Source organism: Pleurodeles waltl, chromosome 11, assembly GCF_031143425.1.
Source record: "Pleurodeles waltl isolate 20211129_DDA chromosome 11, aPleWal1.hap1.20221129, whole genome shotgun sequence".
Taxonomy (NCBI): Eukaryota; Metazoa; Chordata; class Amphibia; order Caudata; family Salamandridae; genus Pleurodeles; species Pleurodeles waltl.
The window spans coordinates 173,588,228-173,609,861 of NC_090450.1; the positions used below are offsets into that span (position 1 = coordinate 173,588,228).

Sequence of the window (21,634 nt, forward strand, 5' to 3'; positions counted from 1 at the left end):
AAGACAGACCTATTGACTTTATCACTGCTTGTCATTTTGAAAATCAGCCTGAGTCCGCACTAACTCCCGCAATACCACTGCAATCATCTTTCCATCACCCCTGCTCTCCACAAACTGACTCAAGACTTTGTGTTACCACCTGGCCGATATTTCTTTCACCCGTCTGACCTTTGTTTTTAAGGCCAGTAAATAGTTTGAGAAAAGCACTGAAATCCGATATTTTCCCCCTTTCTCAGCCAAAATCAGTATACACTTGAAGAAATCCGTTAAGGGTTATCTGACAGCTGTCAGCATCGTTCGAGAATCATTAGAGCAAGATAATTACATCGTGACAAATTATAATTTTACACTATTTTTTGTTCACCTACTAACTCTTGGTTGTTTCAAACATGTAACCCATATTTTTCCAAGAAAGGTGGCAAACGTAGTTTGTGATTTTTAGTATAGACAAATTAACTGCTGCAATGTGTGTGATTTAAGCGGTCCTATCCTCCATGCGCCTCTTCCACATACCTCTGCTTCTGCAGAGTTCTACGGCGCGTTCTAGAACGGGCACGGTGCGCGCGCTCACGTGATGAACGCAAGTGAACGTCATTGCGGAACAGCACAGTTGCCAAAGAAAGCTTCCCTCTGGGGGCGTGGCCCAGAGCAGACCAAAGAGAGCTTCCCCTCTGGGGGGCGTGGCCCAAAGTAGACTATCTGCGCAAGTGCCGTCCTCGGCCACTCACATTCTGCACTTGATGTTTCCTGTCACGAGAAGGGATCCCTTTCTCCTGGGTTTACTCTAGTGCTTTATGACTGTGCTTTGTTCCGAGACCCCCAGGACACCGGCGTGACGACGCAAGGAACACACTCCAGTCCAAGAAGAGATGTTGCTGGTGCTGACAGAGGAGCAAAAGCAGCACCTGAGCTTTCTTTGCCAGGTGGAGGCAGCGGGTGAGAGGGGTTGGCCTGGGTCACTGAGGGGGTTGGCGTTGGTAGCAGAGGGCAATACCGGACTGGCAGTACCTGTCATCTGGCGTTTCTTGGGAGGCTAGAAGGGTGGTGGTGCTTTTGTTACTGGAGGGGCTGTTTCAGTGCAGTAGTTTTTAAAGCACTGCAGATTTCCTTGTAAATTCATCAACTTTAGGCAACAATAAAAGTGGCAGGTTAACTCTGGTGATAATGTACCTGCTAGGTGGGATTGGAGTTTTGTGCAGTGGCAGTTTTGAGAGTTTAGAATGTTAGTATGCCTGCTGCAAAGAATGTGTACTATGCAGATCACAGAACAGTATTTTCTCACCATGCTGCCCCAGTTTGGATCCAGCCATATGCAAATCAGTCTTGACCCTGTTCCTCATGGGAACAGCCCAGCTCTGAACACCGTCCATCATCCTTTAGTGTTGCTAAAGTTGCCCTGAGTGGGAAGGGTATGCCCAGACGTGGGCCCCATGCTCACTGTGTCATTAGATTCAAACTAGCTTGGCTGATGAAGGGTGATACCCTAAAACCGGTCCCAGGATACTTGTTTCCGGTCCAGGGAGGACTTGGCCTGGCTGTTCAGGGTGGACTATTCCCATGGGGAACAGCGTCAAGACTGATTTGCATATGTCTGTGTCCAAACTAGGGTGGCATGGTGAGCAAAAGAACAATGGATTAAACCTAGATCTGTGACTGGTGTGAGTGTTAGAATCGTTTCAGCACTCTTTATATCATCCTTTTGTGTTACTAAACTGTACCCATTTGCCAGGCCCAAAACCTTCCCTTTTACTACATGTAAGTCACCACTAAGGTAGGCGCAAGGCAGCCCCATAGGCTAGGTGCAGTGTATTTAAAAGGTAGGACATGTACTGATGTATTTTATATGTCTTGATAGTGAAATACTGCCAAATTCGTTTTTTGCTATTGCAAGTCCTATCTCTCCTATTGGTTAACATGGGGATTGCCTTTAAATCTCTTTTAAGTGCAGTTTCCAATGGGGAACAGATAGAGATATGGAAATTGGGGTCTCTGAACTCACAATTTAAAAGTATATATTTTGGTGAACTTGGTTTTTAGATCGTCTGTCTGTTTGAAAACGTCATTTTTAGAAAGTGGGCATTTTCTTGCTTAACCATTCTCTACCTCTGCTTGGCTGCTGAATCCACGTCTGGTTCAGTCTAACAGTTGGGCTGTTTGTGAATTCTCTCTAGACAGTGACACTAACGGGGCTGAGGTGTGTCCTGCATATCCTGATGAGTCTTCATGGGCTAGAGTGGGAGGGAGGAGCTGACACCTGCACTTGAAAGGGCTGTACTTGCCCTCACACATTACAGTCTCCAACCCCCTAGAGTGTGTCTGGGGCAGGTCACTGAAGAGGCAGGGCCTTGTGCACTACAAAGGCTTTCCTTTTGAATTTTGCCTACTTGAAGGGACGAAATGATTATCGCAAATCGTTCGGGCAGCAGAAATGCCCACTAGACACCAGGGAGTTATTTTATTTTGGTTTACAATAAAGGGGAGTGACCCCTCTGACATGGGTCGCTCCCCTGGGGGCAAAATTATCTTTAGGTCATTTCTGCCCACCTTGGGGGCAGATCAGCATATTTTTATTAGGCCAATCTGCTCCAAGGGGGGCAGAAACCACTAGACACCAGGGATTTTTTTTTTTGTCAATTTCACACAAGGGGAGCGACCCCTTAGGCAAGGGTCGCTCCCCTGGGGGGGCAGATTTGTTTTAGGCCATTTCTGGCCCCCTTGATGGCAGATCATCGTATTGTGATTAGGCCAATCTGCCCTGGGGGCAGAAACCTCTAGGCACCAGGGATCGTTTTTTAATATTATTATTATTTTTTTTTTTAAGATGTAAGGAGCGACCCCTTAGGCAATGGTCGCTCCCCTAGTAGACAATTATATTTTAGGGCATTTCTACCCCCCTTGGGGGCAGATTAGCCTATTTATTTTTAGGCAGTCTGCCCCCAAGTGTGGCAGAAACCACTAAACGGCAGGGATTTTTTTTTTTTTTTTTGCATCAATTTCACGCAAGGGGAGCGACCCCTTAGGCAAGGGTCGTTCCCCTGTGAGGCAAATGTATTTTAGGCCATTTCTGGTCCCCTTTGGGGCAGATCGGCCTATTTTTACTAGGCCAATCTGCCCCCAAAGGGGACAGAAACCACTAGGCACCAAGGATTTCTTTTTTTTTTTTTGCGTCAATATCACACAAGGGGAGTGACCCCTTAGGCAAGGGTTGCTCCCCTGGGGGAGGCAAATTTATTTTAGGCCATTTCTGCCCCTCTTGGTGGCAGATCGGACTATTTCTATTAGGCCGATCTGCCCTTGGGGGCAGAAACCACTTAGGCACCAGGGAATGGTGTGTGTGTGTGTTTTGTTTAGGGGGGCAACTCCTTGGGCAAGGGTCGCTTCCCCTGGGGGCACATTACTGTTGGCCATATCAGATCGTCCTTTTTTGGAAGGCCCATCTGCTCCCAAGGGTGGCAGAAATCCCACCAGAGACCAGGGAAGTTTTTGTTTTTTTCAAAAAAGAGGGTGGGGGCATGGCCATACCCCCACCCCAAATAAATAGGGCCAAAGTTGTTCTGCCCACCGGTGGGATGATGGGGCAAATTCACTGCCGGGGGGGAGGGGGGCAGAAAGCCTATTAGATGCCAGGGAATTAAAAAATAAAGAGTGGGATGGTGGCTACCAACCCGTATGGGCATGGTTATGCCCCCACCCCAACTGAAAGGGGTCACAGTCTTTCACCTCTCTGCCTGCACACTAAAACATCTTATCCCACGATATTTGATTATTTTGGGTTTTGCTTTTACATTTGGGCCATGAGAGTTTGTCTAACTCTCAAAATCGTCCCACTTGGAATGGTGAGGGCTGCACTTTTTGGACTTTGGGACGCTACCATGTAGAAAAATCCACAAGACCTAGACACGTCTGAAAACTAAACATCTGGGTGAGTCCAGGGTGGTGTGCTTCACATGCACCCCGCACCATTTTCTTACCCACAATGTCCTGCAGACTTCCAACTTTGCTGGAAATCCCATATTTTCTCTACATTTTTGTGATGGGACCTTCTGGAATCTGGCCCTCTTGGACCCGCTTTGGTTCCCCCTCAGTTTCAACATGTGTTTGGCTCTTCCCTGTCACAGGCACTTGTCCCACCTACACAAGTGAGGTATCATTGTTACCGGGAGACTGAGGGGAATGTTGGGTGGTAGGAAATTTTGTCCCAGGAGGAGAAAACACTATATGGACAAGGAAAGCAATCACACATCAAGCAAGCTAATATGAGTTACAATAAGGCTAACCAATTATAAGAAATGGATGGACTCTAAGCCAACTGTAATTTCTTGGTAAGCCCACAATAGATCCTTTGCAGCCAGGCAGTTTGTGCTGTCTGGTAATTGTGATCTAATGAAGATCCCTTTTCGAAATTCTTAGCAAATGTAAAGTTTTTGGCTACAGCTTACACCTGTAGGTCCAAGGAGCGGACACTGCTGGCTGGCGCAGGTTTAACCCTCCCTTCCTGAGGCCAAAGAAGAATCAATGATCAGATCGGCATGGTTGACTTTTTTTTTCAATTGGCTAAGTTTAAGGTAATTTTGACTTATGTAGTTGTTTATTGGCAGAAGATGAGAACCTTGTGAGTTTCTGTTAGTGTATAATTGTACTTTTAATTTTAGGATGATTTGGGTGTTTTAGGTAGTTGTATCATGATAGTTAAAAGTAAGCCAGATAAGAATTTAAGAAGTTTTGAAGTTGTGTGGAAAACTCTTCTTTTTTTATTATTATTTTGGGCAATATGCAAAGAAAATATAAATAATACACAATCAGACCTTGATGGTTTTCTCATGATAAAATATGCATATATCACTTAAACCATTGGCAAATTCATACACCTAATGCACCTAATCGTGTTGCGAATACCACAGGATCACATTTATCCCTAGTCCTATTCATCTGTGTTTCTTTCACATAAATGTCTATTACATCTTGCATCCACTGTTATATGTCGGGGCAAAGCAAGTCCTACCAGTAGCGGGCTATCAGTAGTCAATCAACCAGTATTACCAGAACATAGAGTTTGATTTAAGGTATGCCATATAGCCTAACATAATCGCTTGGATATCAGGTGGAACCCTAAATCTGTTGACTGTAGAGATACTCTCAAAGACAGCCTCCCAGTATGGCTTACTTCTAAGAGAGCTGGCATACATATGAATATGATCTACAAAATGCTCTTGGCATCAAGAGCAGCAAGCGTATCATAGACATTAATTAAGTTATGATAGTTTTGTAACTTGTATTTAACTATGCTACGTGCCCATAATCCAATAGCTGATGATGTGCTGAAGTGTGCTAATGCGATTTATACTCCTAGCCATTTGGTCCATTTTTCTGCCCAGTCCTGTAACCTTTTTCATATATTCATCTTAAATTCTTCACAGAATGCATTTACAGGAAGTGAGGTAGGCTTCATCAACTTGGAACATATATTAGGTAATACTTTGGGGCTAGATTAAGGCTTGTATCTGCAGTGCTAGCTCTGATCTGCAAGTATTTGAAGAATTCCTTCCGAGGAATGTTAAATTGTTCAGGAATTTCATTAAATCATTTAAAAATTGCTTCCGAGTATTACTGATGTAGGAGTTGGAGACCTGACATGGCCCATGAAGAAGTGACAGCTACACTGAATGCTTATGACAACAATAGTTTGTTCGATATAGGTTGGTGTCCATGTGATGTAGGGATTTTGCAGTGTTTGTAAATATGTTGCCATGCTAATTTACATGCTTGCAACACTTTGAACTTCTCATGTTTGGGGTTGGGTGTCTTTAAGGATTCACAAAACAAAAAAGTAAAAAGCCAAACAGATTGGAAGGTATATGCTATGTGAAAAGGTGTTCGATATTTCGACATTCAGTTTTGTCATATTTTAGCCAGTGCCGCCAATAATAAAACAACTTATTGGAGAGTGCCCAGCCACTGAGCAGAAGTGAGAGTTGGAGAAATCAACGAGGTCTTTTATGTCTGCAAATAAAAGCAGATATGTGAGCTTCCATCTTCAGAAAGAATGTTATTTTGGAGATAAATCAGTAGTGTTTGAAATAAATGTAGCATTTCCTGTAATATTTTAATGAGGTTTATTCGTCCCATTTGTTGAGCAACCTCAAAATTTCCTTCAGTATTAAGAGTATAATTTGCAGATTTAATATCATCATACAATGTTGTTAGCCATATCTCTAGATATTTAATTTTGGGGACTATCTGTTTTTGAGTGAGTACATACCAATTGTTGTGTAGGGAACCTAGTAGGGAGTATTTGGGGTTTTTCTCCCATTAAGTGTCTAGCCTAAGACCTCACAAAAGTATGCAGTGAGTGATGATATGGTATGGAGTGCTCCATCTGCATATTACCCTTCTGCATCTTGTGCGTAACAGATGTTATTTAAAAAAAGGTTCCATGTGTAGGGCATGTAATGCAAGAGGCAAAGAGCATCCTTGTCTTGTTCTACAGTTTATATGGAATGGTGAAGAAAGTGACCCTCTTAACTACATATGCTTCTCAGTAGACCATTCAGTCAAATGAACAATAAGAGTTTCCAGATGCAGATGGGATTCATAACTTTGTTCAAAGTAAATGACCTGTGCTTGTTTGGTAGTGGGATGTTAAATGTCATTGCATGGTGGTTGATCAACGTTCGCGGCCCACCAGGTAAGCTAAAAAATAATTATTTTTCCTCTGGCAAAGAACTCTGAGGAGTACATGACAGGAAGAAGGAAGTACACAGGACTATGCACTGGATTCATTCCACCTTCAGTACCCTCTGTGTATGTGTGTGAATTAGAGAGAAAAGCAGTGCCATTCCACATCAAGCAGCGGCCACCAGGTCTGGCATCATCTGCTAGCTCTTTGGCAATTCTTGTTTTGTTTAGTCATGACTTCTGCAAAACTTTATTCTTTGGGAAGTAGCTGGGTGCTTGACAATTTAAAAAAAAAAAAAAACATTGACTAAAGGCAAACATGTTTTTGGTCTCAAAAATCACACGTCACTGTAATACTACCTGGCACTGAGGGGAACTACTTTGCCTGTGGATGTGCTCCCTGTGAAAGGTAAGCATGCTGTAACTCCTAATGGAGTCATCAAATGGCTGAAGTGGGATAACTTGTTGTCCCCTGCCGCATGCTCAGGCGGGTTGGAAAAACAACAGGCAAATGGATAAAATTTAACTAATAACCCCTATAAGTAACTATGTCATACGCATAATGTTAGTAAAATCAACAGGTCTTGGCTAACACAGGTGTAAAAAGCTGGTCATTGTGCCATTGGCTGCAAGCCTTTTGCCTTTTGATAAAGGAGGGGAAAAAAAGCAGAAATGAAGGAAACAAAATAAAATAAGGAAGGCATTAAAGAAGCCAAATAAAGAAGGAAACAAAGAAGGCAAGGAAGAAGACCAGGAATAAGGAAGGCAACAAAAAAGGAAGGCAGGAATGGATGAAGGCAAGAAAGGGGCAAGAAAGAAAGAACAAAGAATAGAAAGAAGGAAATAAAGAAAAATGGATAGAAAGAATGAACAAAAGCAAGAAAGAGGGAAAGAGCAAAAGAGAGAAGTAAGCCAAAAAGGAATGAAAGCCAGAAGGAAGGAATGAAAGAAGACAAGAGAGAAGGAATCGAAGAAAAAAGAATGAAAGAACGAAATAAAAAAGAAATCAAGAAAGAAGGAATGAAAGAAAGAAGAAATGCAAGAAGATAGAATGAATGAAAGAAAAAGACATGAAAGAAAAGGAAAGAAAGAATGAAAAAAAGAAGGAAATGGGAATAAAAAAAGAAAGCAAGTACTAAGGAAATGAGAAAGTAAATAATGTGTTGCAAGTGCCACAAATTAAACATGATAAAGGTTTGTTTTCTTCCTGGGCAAAGTTTATTACTGAACCATTAGTGAAAGTGAGACCAGAATAAACGTGTTCTGAAGAATTGCCTTCTTATGAATTCACATGTATAATATTGAAGCTTTGATAACTTAATACAGAGCAGTTTCAAATGGACACAATTTGTTATACTGTGAAATACCAAGAGTCAGACAAAGGACATTCCAAAAGGAAGTTACAACAGCCTTGGTAGGAGACAGTAACTGATAATGCTTGGAATGTAACCTGTGCCCAGATCTTGTGTAAAGTGTCCAGCTGTCACATAAGACTCTAAACACAAAGGCAACATGAAAGTAATAAATTAAAAATAAAACACTGGCACAGAAGGTAACTAGTTTGCATGTGTATTTATGCCCTTTACAAATGAACAGCATTTAGACACTCGAAGGGAAGGTAACCAGTGGCTGAAGTTGGCTGACCTCTTGCCCCATGCTGTATGCTGTAGTGGGTGGAAGCAAGTGTGAGTGATACACAAACAGGCCAATTGATGAAGATTCCTGGAGAAAAACCCCTTCAAATAAGTATATTATTATATATATATATATATATATTATTTTTTTTAAACAATGGTCTTTGCTATCTCAAGACCTAAACAAGCATTTTCAATGCAATGGGTCTCGCGGTTGCTCGAGTTAGAGCTATTACCATAGTAAATCCCTAACTGGACTTCTCTTGCCACATAAATTGAGAAAGAAAAGTAAAACTTTGACATAAGTAAGTCAGTTCAAGGTGCCACAGCCGCCATGAGCGTGAGTGCGAGAGTTATTGGCTCGCTGCTTGAACGTCTAGAAAGGATCGTGGTTGGGATGAAAGACAAACTGAAACTGGACGAGGGGCCATCACACGCTGTAACAGGAGAAAGCTTGACGTAGTGTGATGGCTAACAAAAATGTTCACTTAGTGAAATCGCTTGGGAGGGAACTCGGCACACAAAGGAGGGACATTTCACAAAATGGATCACTATAAATGACGCATTTAAGACTAGTACAACAAAGAGTGGATAGCAGTAGTGGGTGTGCTTAAAAGCCCACAGAGAGATTACAGCCAGCAAGAGCGCTTGTGCGGTCGACCCTAGAAAGCCCTGTACTATTGTTGCACTTAGTCTGTAGAGAAGCTTTGATTATCAAGTTTATCTTTTTACCTACATGAATTGCACACCGTAAAGAAGGCAAAAACCAAAGCACATATCTGTGGTTAGAAATTATATTTTTGGCTGCCTCAAATACACGTGTTGGTTTGAAAAAAATAAGTAAACTGTTGCATTGCAAAGAGGGCGTCCAGATTATGGCCAGAAGAGTGAATGGATCTTGAGACAAATTCATGCAGCTAAACATTGATCTTTCCAAGGCTTACTCTTGGAGGTGATTGAGGACTTGGAAGATAAATACAGCGTGACTCAGTAATCACACAAAATAAGCATCAAACCCTGTTGCTATAGCTTTGAAAAAGAATAGGTCTTTATTTACGTTTAGCAAATGTCGGACAATTAAAATGGAATTGACAAAAGTTAGTGTTCAGGGGCCTTAGTAAACAAGAGTGTTAGCTACAGTTGCAGCTTTAGGAGGACTGATAGTTCTGGTATGGACTAGGATTCCAGATGGGGTAAAGAGGCTTTAGGTCTCTTTCTTAAACGAGTGAGCCATCTTTGGAAACTGAACCACACATCTACAGAACTGGGATTTAAGTTTGTGGTTCTAATGCACCTTCGTCCTGCTGTAAAACTGTAACGAATAGAGAAGTGGTTTATAAACACCTGTCATCAGAATGACAAACTGCAGCACACTTTGCTCTACCCGAACCGCTATGCAGAATTGCAGTTTTGGATTTGCCAGTCCAGGGGTGAATATGGGATGATAGAGGCCCAATACTCAGAGGCTGCAGAGCATAATGCAGACCCGAAACCAGGGACTGTCCTTGACCCTCGGGCTCATGCTGTCAGGATCAGCAACCCTTCTAGTCATTAGTGTGCTTATATCTCCAGCAGGGTGCATCGCTAGGGCTCATTTGATTGGCTAGGCCTAGTCTGGTCAGTCATTTCACCAATCTTGTTTCATTGTTAGCCCTGCTAACACCGTGATCCATGGCCTGGAAATTGTAAAAAATTGTACAAAGTGTGACTAAAACATGCTTGAAGTGCAAGCTGCACATTAAATAAAAAGGTTGAATAATAAATGTTTGGGTTTCTTGTTTTAGTTGTTGCTGAGTTTGGTCGCATTGCAGTGGAATTTCTAAGGAGAGGCTCAAATCCCAAAATTTATGAAGGAGCATCAAGTAAGTTGCATATTATTTCTTTCTTTAATTATTTAGTGCGTCGGCTTGTCATTGATGATGCGTAGCAGTGCATTCTTTATTCATTGCTTCAGAAAAAGTCATAACAGTACAGCTGTAAAGCTCATTAGCATTACCATTTGATCCCAGAAGAAATGTGTGCATTTGATAAAACGTCTGAAAACTGCCCACAGATTTTGTCAAAGCACTACTTGCTTTGTGTATTCATTTTTTAATGAGTGCCTTCTATAAAATGTGGTTAGCTCTTAGATTAAATAAAGGAACATTTAATTGTTTTTTTCTCCTTCTGTACCTAAGTCCTACTCTTGTGAGGTGTACCCAGACAACCCTATCTGTCCTACAAATATCTTAAGCAAATATTAATTTATCTGCACCCCGTTTTGTATTTGGGTGGATATCTACTACGCAAGCTGTGAAAAAACACACTCAAGACACACACATGAAAAGGAAGTCAATATGTAAGCGTTACATTTCTAGTATAGTTTTCTTGTACAGAGTACACGTGATCCAGTCATCCTTTGAAGAGCCCAGCAAAACAACAATCAGGTTTGATTATGGTAACACTGAATCATCCTGAATCACGTCTGACGAATTTAAAATGAATGACTGACACTTTTAAATAAAAGCATACTATTGTTGCTGTGGTTTGGTACATTGTAAATTACACAATTGTAAACTTAATCACAACAGTTAAACATTGTTAATGGAACTTTTTAATATTTATTTCAGGGAAACTTAATGTCAGTAGTGAGACTATACAGCATGGCGTAGAAGGACTTACATACCTTTTGACCGAGAGTTCCAAGCTCATGGTATGTAGCTATTTAGACCTTCCTTGAACTAATACTGTTTACCTTATTTACAGAAAATTGAGAAAATGAGAAGTAAAAATGGTTTCTCGTGTTCATAGTTTGTTTTATACACAGAACTGATCTTTCGTGAGACGTTGGTTAATATATAAAGTTAGGCTTCATAATTGAAGGCAGCATTGTTGTCATACCAGGTTTAAAGCTCACTTTTGTTCGCAAAGGGCCCTGACCTTCAACATAAAAAGCCATGAGATATCACTGTGTATTACACGATTTTAGCTTTACAGGCTCCATTCCACTTTCATAACTTTAGCCCCTTCACATAACAGCTGCAGCTTAAAGATGACTGGGCAGGAGTCACCTGGCATGGACTCGTGGTATTTAGCAGACCTTGCTAATCAGTTCTTTGCGGCATCATTTTAATTTTCCTGGTTGCATGTTCATGCCAGTGGGCAGCTTCAGGACACTGATGATTAAGGGCCTGATGATGAGTTTAGGTGTTATTTAACGAACCTGATAAATAACGCTATCACAGGAAACGTTATTTATCAGGGCAATAAATAGCACCTATTACGAGTTTGTAACGAATGAAGTGCTGAATCTGGTGTTTAACGCACCAAAATCCGCATGATACGGTAAATACCTTACACTTTTCCCCTGATAAATTTCGGCATGTTTGAATTGACAAAATTTAACAGAGGTGGAGTTATTTAACACATCTATTAATTTTCCGATGTGTTAAATACCTTCAAATTCGAATTCCGACCCATGCGTAAACAGACACTTAATATGTAGGAAGAGGCAAGTTCCTACAGTATGTAAGAAGGGGAAGGGTTAAAGAGGTGAAATTTGGAGGAAGGCTCTGCATTTTTTGTCCTTCGCAAAAGGTCCTCAGTGGAAATGACTGATGAAGGAGGGAAGTTCCACAGTACTATCTACAGGCGTATACTTAAGATTGTCACACTACTGGTGGAACGAGTGCCTGCACACTGGCATTTTTGCTTTTCAGGCTTGCTCTGTACATTTCAACCAGTGAACTCGACATCCTCTAGTCTACCAAAGATGATCTATGCTTTTGTTTGTCTCCTTATTAGAGCACACTTCTCAAATGGCATCTCATGAGCTTTTAGGGTGACAGGCAATTGGTGCTGTCTGTCTGTAGATGCAGGGCCACAGCCCATTTTACTTGGGATAGTGCCTCATTCATAGAAAAATCTGTAAGTTTCCCATAACTAGAGTCCGCTCTCACCCGCATGTCTGTTGTGTAGCAGTGCGTGTGAAGCTGATTTTTGGTGAGTTGCAAAAGTCCTGGTCTACGTGTAAGTAATATTTGAAATGATTGGGCGTGTTTGTGCTCGGTGTAAAGGTGCTGAACAAGGTCCCTAAGTCCAGTTGTAAAACAAACCCTCACAAATATTCCCAACCAAGACTCTGGGCGAACCTTACAGTAACTGTTGCTGCTGTGTGTTTTTTTTTTTACTTCAGAAAGCCATTTCAACAGAGAATGTGTTCGCTATAGGGGATCTTACACAACCATACCACCTGTGTATGATGTTCACACTTAAATTGAGAAACATGGATATTGCAGTACATCCAGAGCTGCTGACTTTGGATCTTTGTAACCAGATTAGAGTCCCAGTGTTGGAATGGCATGCTTTGATTATGGCCAAATCAGTTAATCTCCTGTGCCTTTGATAAAATGAATCTAATCTTCTGTAATGTAATCAGTGCTTATGTAAATTGCTCCAGTGCCCTTGGGCCATGTATGTACTATATAAAACTGAAAAATATATATAAAACCCAAAATGCACCAGTGGGCCTTGTGTTAACAGGTGAATGAATATAAGACCTTCCCCCATACTGCACAGAAGGGGGTTCTTACATTTGCTAAAATCACTCGTATCAGAACCAAGAGTTTTCAGAAGCCTTGTGATTTTAGTGAACAGTTGCCACAGACCCGCACCCCTCACTACAAAGTGTTCCAGCTCCAGTTTAATTTTATGGGCAGATCAATATCTTGACCTATTGAATGATGAGGTCAAGATTGTGACCTTTACACATAACTGCTGTTATTATATGTGAAAAAAATCACCCCACCGTATACCCATTAAAGCTATGTGGGTTGCAAGAGTTTGTCGATCTAAAAATTGGGCTGTGGTTCTGAAAAGTTTGGGAAGCACTGCTTTAAATACATGGTGACAAATCCCCCAAACCACCACCACTGTCCAGTTGTAGAATGTCACAATTTCTCATTTGCTTTGATTTTCTACCAGTGAATACAGGTGAAGATGAAAGCTGTAATTGAGAGCCAGTAAGTTTTATTTGCTTTGAAGTTTGGATAGAGCCCAGCACCTCCATTTCAAAGACAGCTTGTGACCAAGACAAGTACTTTGTGTTGATGTTCCCACTAGGACTAGGACCAAGATCAGTACCTCATAGAAACCCTGCTACTCCTGAAAGATAGGTATCTGGACTGGCGAAGAGATGCACTGCCCTCACTGGATGGAGGGCAGGTCCAGAAGCTGCAAGGATGTTTAGTTCAATTGGCTACGACTAAACCCATGGCAACAGTCTTCTCCTTCATCCAAGAAAACTGACTGTCTCAGCGTCATCAAAGGGATGCTCCAGTTCATAAGTAGTGGCAGGTAAAACGCACGTCACCCCCAACCATCCCACTGAATCCAAGATTGCCCAGTTGGAAATGGGTTTTAGAGTTGGAGTCTAGGTGTCATTGCAGACAGTGATATTTTGTGAACCATAGGGACAGCAGTTGGTTAAAATAGTTCCAAAATCAAGGCAGCTAGCATGCTGACAGCCATGATTCCTAGGCTATGGCTTAAAAGGTGCAACTGTAGGTTGATAACCAATGCAGGATTGGAACAGAGTGATTTGAGGAAGATGTAAGCTCAACATTCTTATAGGCGTCACTTAATCTCTGCAGGTTCTCTGCTGTCTTTGTGTTTTGAAGGTCCTTGGTTCAGTCCGTGGTCCGGTGTGGCTACCTGGCTCAATGCCCTTGTGGATCCTGTTCAGCCTATTTCATTGAGACAATCTCCATACAGGCATCAGACAAGCCGTTTTGGCTTTTATTCCTGCTAATCAGTTATTCGCTACTTCCCATACTGAAGAGTAGAACTTTCTCATCTTCCACCAGAATGTTTAATATTGGATCTTACAAAGTTTAGTCAGTTCGCATTAGTACATGTTAAAACGCATGAGTCCTTGAATTGTTGTAAACAGTTGTACCTTTGACTCTTCCAGTAAGTGAAAAAAGGTTTAAAAAAAAAAAAAAAAAGGGGTGGGACCTCCCAGTCCCCGAACTCTTCAATTTTTTTACTATGCACTTTGCGTACCTTAAGTTATCTATAGGGTGATCTGACAGAGATGGATAATACATTGTGTAATTCCTGCCTTTCAAAAAAATAAATACTACACTAGTTCAGGCAATGGTTTGCCACCTTCCTCATGGTCCTTCATAAACCACAGGACGCAACATCCCAACTTGCCTGTTGTCTCTCCAGGACAGCCAATAGATAGCAGCTGTTTCTGCTGTCCTACTGCGCTTACGGGCAGGATAATGGTGTTTAATTAACAACATTGTTGTTTGGAGAGCAGCCTCTAGAAATAGCAGCTGCTGCGTCTTTGCACTCTAACATTTTGAAAGTGGGAGGGTCCAGTGATGTCTAAGTGAATGGGAGTTTGCTCAAAGGAGATATATGTTGGTTTTATAGCCTACCTCAACTGCCTCTCGCTCTTGTTTTCCTTTTAAGGTGCTGAGCCCTCACATTTAGAGTAGAGTGCCCTATAATGATAGGGCAAGGGGGGAGAAGTGATTTAGAAAGAACCATACAAGTATAAATTTGGAGTAGAAAGCAATATGAGCTCTGGCTTTACTGGACAATGTTTCTCCAAAATATATCTTTATCTCTCAGTAGGTGTGTCTTCTGTCTCCAACCCTAGATTATGGAGAGACAAATGATTGGTAGAGGTTGACTAACAGGCCTTTTTCCTGAATATCAATTATGTTGATCCACAAAACACTATCTAAAGCTAATTTAAGTGTACATAGGGAGAGTAAACATATTTCATTCTCCATAAGCGGAGCCCTTAACTTTCGTATGAGTGTATGTGACATTTTGGTGCTTGTATACAATAATGTGAAACAAATTATAATATCTATAGTTTGTATTATTTAGCATATTAAGACATAATTGACCTTCATGTAATCCTTACTAGGTTTTAACAGTCAACCCAGTTAGAATATTAATGCACACACATTTCACTTTGTCATTATTTATTAAACAAAAAGGCCAGTATTCATTAGCAGCCAAACCAGAAGCAGCTTTAAGAAAATGTTTCTTTCAAGGGTCTGATCAGACTCTTGCATCACCTGTGATTTCTAGCCTACTCCTCATTGCAAAATTGTTTAAGCTCAGTAATGGTCCTGCTGCAGCACCACTAGGGGGGTTAAGTCTGTTGTTTGACCTGGACATGCCATAATTTGGGTTCTTGCCTTTTGTAGCCATACATTCATGTTTACTGGTGTGTTTCAATTCATTGTTCTGTTGCATGAGCCACTTTTGGCTCCATATGATGCAAAGGAGTTGGTCTCATTTTCTTCCAGAATGTACTGCTATAGATGGACTTTTGTGGTTGTGAGTTGTCCTGTAGCTGCGAAGCTGGCCCAAATCATTTCCACTACACTGCTACGTTTGGCAGCTGGTATGAGGTTCTTGAAATCCGGGGTTTGGTGTTGCCAAACATGTTGTACAATTCAGCTTGAACCATGCTTGTTTCCGGTCCAGGGAGGACCTGGCTTGGCAGTTCGGGCTGGGCTGTTCCCATGTGGAATAGGGTCAAGACTGATTTGCATATGGATGGGTCCAAACTGGGGTGGCATGGTGAGCAAAAGAATTGATGGATTAAACCAGATCTGTGATTAGGGCTGAATGTTTGATTGGTTCTGCATTCCGTCCATCATTTGTGTTTGTTTTCTTTTTGAGTTAAAGCATGCTGCCTTTCAAAAGGAGCTCATCTGCAAACAAAGTCGCCCCTTCTGTGTCAGTGGTTACTATGTTAATGTGTGTGGTTTTTTTTTTTTTTTTTTTTTTTTTTTTTTTAAACCAACAAAAATACTTTTGCCTTTATCCAGTGGTGCTTTTTAGATTGATTAGAGCCTAGCTGCTTCCCCAAACATAATGTTTTGCACTGATCATGATAGAAAAAAACAAAACTTGCCAAAGCCAAAATCTGTACCAATGCTTCTTTGTTTCTGGGCTTTGTTTCTACAGACAGTTCAGCATGCTGTATGAGTAGGTCCGCTCCTGCTCATAATACAAGGTACGTTGACTTAAGAAAGCAAGCACAGAATAACAAAACATTGTTGCTTGGAGTAAGCAACAAAAACACAGACCTCGAGCAGCTTTCTCTGCTGCAACTCACTGTTTACCAGTGGGATTGCCACCTGGCAGGGTGGCAAAATCAGGCCAGGACTGCAAGACTTCATGACAAAAGTTCAGAATTGGGAACAAAATTCAGGACAAAAGTTCAGCGTTATGGACACATACAAGGAGAGGTCATACCCCACTACTTCGTCAATGCAGTTATTTCCTATTTTTAATATTACACTACTTATTCACTATGCTTTGTATGAGATTGTCTCAAGGTATGGAACATTCAGGTAGTGCATTATGTTCTTGTTCAATAGTCAATTGATGCTCTTGAGTACCGTGTCAAGGGCGTCACCCTACCCAAACCTTCTCAATCTTTCTTGGAGAGAAAGCGACAGCACAGTTTTGACTTGTTTCTAAACATTTTAAAATCCATGTGAAACAGTCTGGGAAACATTAAGGTAAGTGACATTTTCACCTTCTGTTACTTTAGACAAGTTGTACGTAAAGATCTAGCTCACCTCACCTCCTCTAGATATCAAACCTAAAAAAATAAATAATAATCGGGCAGAGCAGATGGTGGGGGTGACAGTCTCACACCCAATGTCAGAATCGAGGTACCCACAGTATTGTAGTGAAATGACTTATGCTATGTTATTCATAGTGCTTGTTATTACGAGCTCGGAAAGTGTTTCTGTGAGGATTTTGGAATGAACGGCTAATCTTGCCAGGGGTTGTTTGGGGTTGTCCTACGCGACAACAGGCAACCGCTACATGACTGTCAGAGGTTACTAGTAAGGAAAAGAGGACAAGTGCTAATACCGTTATATAGTAGGATCGTACTTGAAGTGGATTTGGTGTTCATTGCTGTTCTGCCCCATGTCCTCTGCCCCTAACATTAGGAACTGAGAGGGCCACGTCTCATTGGTTTGTGCACGGTGACTGCAGCAATCATGTGCTGACAGGCTGACAGAAGTGGGTGCCGTGCTGCGCAGTACGCAGGCAGTTGTAGTTCAAAGCTCAGTGTGAGGCGTTGTGCAAAGTGAAACACGCACAGTTGAGAAGTCAGTGAGGCGGAGCCTTACTGTGAAGCAGCGTCTATCGCTTTTTGTGCATTAAAATAGAAAGAACCTTACCTGCACCATCCCAACGTGTTTGTCCATATAGTCCTGTTACGAGGAAGAATGTCCATCGGGGAGTGGCATATTCATTGCAATCACGCCATTGTGTGAAGTCTAAGCACTCACCATTGGATACCAAGGATTATCTGTGATGAGAAACTGTGAGTTGGATACCAGCAAGCAACATAGAAACGGGACATAAGCATATTTACACACACTGTTAATGTGGTTGTTGTCAGAGGAACTGTGGTGGGGATTCTATTCTACTCGCATAGTCGACCGTGACAAACTGTATTTATGTTTTAAAGAAAAAAAGGAATAAGGCAGAGGTGACTCTTTTTTTTTTTTCTGTCACTGCTTGGCAGTTAAGATGGCTGTTCGATCCATTGTGCCCCCTCCCGTGTTCTTGCAAGAAGCAGGGCTACCAGTTATGGCATGGGCGAATTGAAAGGAGTCTTTTGACTTCGCTGGAGGCTGTTTTTGTAGCAAAAACAAAATTAGCCATTCTTAAGCACAACTTAGGTGTGGGGGGTAGGAAGGTTCTATAAACACCACCTGCGCCGGGTTATAGGGAAGATGAGGAAGTTGAGGAAAATGATGCAGATAAAAATATGGGCGATGATGAGTATGTGAAGGCAATTAAAGCCTCGGAAGAGAAATTTGGTAAGAAAACAAGCATTGTGGTGGACAGACCACAGAAGGGTGTTCAGTACCAGTGGATAACCGAATCGCAGAAAGATTTTTAATTGGCAAACAAGTCTATCAGTGAGGCTGTAATGTTGAAGCCTTTTGATCCTAGTGATAAAACCATCAGTCGTAGATGCCAATACATACGGATTTGGCGCTGTTTTAATGCAAGAGAGTGAGGAACGAGAGAGATTCGTAGCATTTGCTTTGCACATGTTAAAAGGTGCCGAGGCCACATATTCTACCTTTGAAAAAGAGGCACTAGCATGGTATTCAATATTTGTGCACCTTTGATAGATTTGTTTTCCACTGTGGGGGCCAGGAAAGCAACACCTCGCATAGCCAAGCAGCTGTATCGCTTACAGGAGTTCATGTTTTCTGTTCGATGTGTGCCAGATAGCAAAAACATCAATACTGACTGTCGAGGTTACCTTTAGATGAGGGTGAGAGTGTTGAAGGTGAGGAGTGGATGGTGGCTTAGGTTAATGAAACCTGTTGATGTGCCCTTTGGGAAAGGGAATGAAAACGGAAATTGGCTGAGGACCAAAACATGTTGTTATATTGGTGGAGAAATTGCTAGACAATTTCATAGCAAGTAGAAGTGACCAGAAAAGTTGACTTTTTGCATGTGTGGGGTGAACTCTGTCGCTGATGGAATTGTAAGGAGAAGTGACAGTCTAGTAATTCCTCTGAGCTTGTGGCACAGACAGTTAGAACTTTTTAAAATGAAGGTCATAGTGGAATATCTGCCATGAAATGTAAAGCTTGCATAGATTTTTGGGGGTCGGTAATGGACAGGGACGTTGATAGGTTTGTGAGAGATTTTATGCCATCCACGTGCAGTGATAAATCCCATATAGCAACAGAGACCTTCATCCTGCCAACTACATTTCCCAAACTTGCTTGGTAGAGATTGACATTTGTGGTCCTTTTGATTGTTTGGATCATGGGAGTAGGTTTGCTATTGTGTTAATAGATTAATTTTCCAAATGGACATAGTTAGCATTTATGAAGGAATTCAAAGCTAACCGTGTGGTAGACGTTTGTGAAGAAAGTTTTACGAGAGATGGTTGTCTGGAGATCCTGGTCTCGGACAATGAATCGCAATTTATTTCTGCTGAATTCACTAATTTTCTGAGGAAAGAGGAGATTAAACACCACAGGACATCTGTTCACCATCACATAGAATACAGTTTGGTGGAGAGGTTTAATCGTTTTTTGATGGATTGTGTTCAAATGGCTTTGAGTGGATGGTTAGATTGAAAACAGTAATTCAAAAACATGTTATGGAACTAGAGAACAACACCACTCAGTTACAGGGTGACTTAGTTTTTCTTGTCAAAAGGAAGGATAGCAGGTACCGCTGCAGTTCCTGCATGGACCGAGAGAACATATAGAATCATGAGAGATCAACAAAGTCTTATAGAGTTAAAGAGTATAAAGACCAGTATGTGCTGAGGCATAATTAGAAAGTGAAAAAATACATGACTTTAAGAAAGGAGAATGGACAAGGATGCATGTAGAAGGTCACCAAAAGGGATGTTCCAAATGGTCATGTCCAAAAGAAATCAATGTGTCTAAGGAAATAAGGTAGGGTTGGAGAGAAAATGGTAAAACGTGTCAGATGGTTAAGTGCAATGTGAAATGTGGGGGAGTGGTGTCCAGTGGAGTAGTCAAGGGGAATAAGTGAAGAGTTTTTTTTTTTTCCCCAATGATTAAGAAGACCAGCAAAACTGCTGGATGAATATGTAAGCCCCTAATATTGTTTCTGTGCACTCGCAAGCTGAGTGCACTTGCATCCTGAGTGCGATCAACAAGCCATATCAAATTAAATCTGCTAGTTAAGGCACATATAATCTGTAAATTACAGGGAGTGCAGAATTATTAGGCAAATGAGTATTTTGACCACATCATCCTCTTTATGCATGTTGTCTTACTCCAAGCTGTATAGGCTCGAAAGCCTACTACCAATTAAGCATATTAGGTGATGTGCATCTCTGTAATGAGAAGGGGTGTGGTCTAATGACATCAACACCCTATATCAGGTGTGCATAATTATTAGGCAACTTCCTTTCCTTTGGCAAAATGGGTCAAAAGAAGGACTTGACAGGCTCAGAAAAGTCAAAAATAGTGAGATATCTTGCAGAGGGATGCAGCACTCTTAAAATTGCAAAGCTTCTGAAGTGTGATCATCGAACAATCAAGCGTTTCATTCAAAATAGTCAACAGGGTCGCAAGAAGCGTGTGGAAAAACCAAGGCGCAAAATAACTGCCCATGAACTGAGAAAAGTCAAGCGTGCAGCTGCCACGATGCCACTTGCCACCAGTTTGGCCATATTTCAGAGCTGCAACATCACTGGAGTGCCCAAAAGCACAAGGTGTGCAATACTCAGAGACATGGCCAAGGTAAGAAAGGCTGAAAGACGACCACCACTGAACAAGACACACAAGCTGAAACGTCAAGACTGGGCCAAGAAATATCTCAAGACTGATTTTTATAAGGTTTTATGGACTGATGAAATGAGAGTGAGTCTTGATGGGCCAGATGGATGGGCCCGTGGCTGGATTGGTAAAGGGCAGAGAGCTCCAGTCCGACTCAGACGCCAGCAAGGTGGAGGTGGAGTACTGGTTTGGGCTGGTATCATCAAAGATGAGCTTGTGGGGCCTTTTCGGGTTGAGGATGGAGTCAAGCTCAACTCCCAGTCCTACTGCCAGTTCCTGGAAGACACCTTCTTCAAGCAGTGGTACAGGAAGAAGTCTGCATCCTTCAAGAAAAACATGATTTTCATGCAGGACAATGCTCCATCACACGCGTCCAAGTACTCCACAGCGTGGCTGGCAAGAAAGGGTATAAAAGAAGGAAATCTAATGACATGGCCTCCTTGTTCACCTGATCTGAACCCCATTGAGAACCTGTGGTCCATCAGCAAATGTGAGATTTACAAGGAGGGAAAACAGTACACCTCTCTGAACAGTGTCTGGGAGGCTGTGGTTGCTGCTGCACGCAATGTTGATGGTGAACAGATCAAAACACTGATCAAAACACTGACAGAATCCATGGATGGCAGGCTTTTGAGTGTCCTTGCAAAGAAAGGTGGCTATATTGGTCACTGATTGGTCACTGATTTGTTTTTGTTTTGTTTTTGAATGTCAGAAATGTATATTTGTGAATGTTGAGATGTTATATTGGTTTCACTGGTAATAATAAATAATTGAAATGGGTATATATTTTTTTTTGTTCAGTTGCCTAATAATTATGCACAGTAATAGTCACCTGCACACACAGATATCCCCCTAACATAGCTAAAACTAAAAACAAACTAAAAACTACTTCCAAAAATATTCAGCTTTGATATTAATGAGTTTTTTGGGTTCATTGAGAACATGGTTGTTGTTCAATAATAAAATTAATCCTCAAAAATACAACTTGCCTAATAA

General features: G+C 41.6%; 1 protein-coding gene across 1 annotated transcript in view; it reads left to right on the forward strand.

Annotated features, from left to right (window-relative positions):
- Positions 1 to 704: 704 nt before the first annotated feature.
- COMMD2 (COMM domain containing 2) overlaps positions 705 to 21,634 on the forward strand; it is a 33,326-nt gene continuing 12,396 nt past the window's right edge. The window contains exons 1-3 of the mRNA XM_069213372.1: positions 705 to 936; positions 10,094 to 10,171; positions 10,919 to 11,001. Of these exons, the coding sequence (XP_069069473.1) occupies positions 870 to 936; positions 10,094 to 10,171; positions 10,919 to 11,001 (228 nt within the window). The 5' untranslated portion in view covers positions 705 to 869. The remainder of the gene's footprint in view (positions 937 to 10,093; positions 10,172 to 10,918; positions 11,002 to 21,634) is intronic.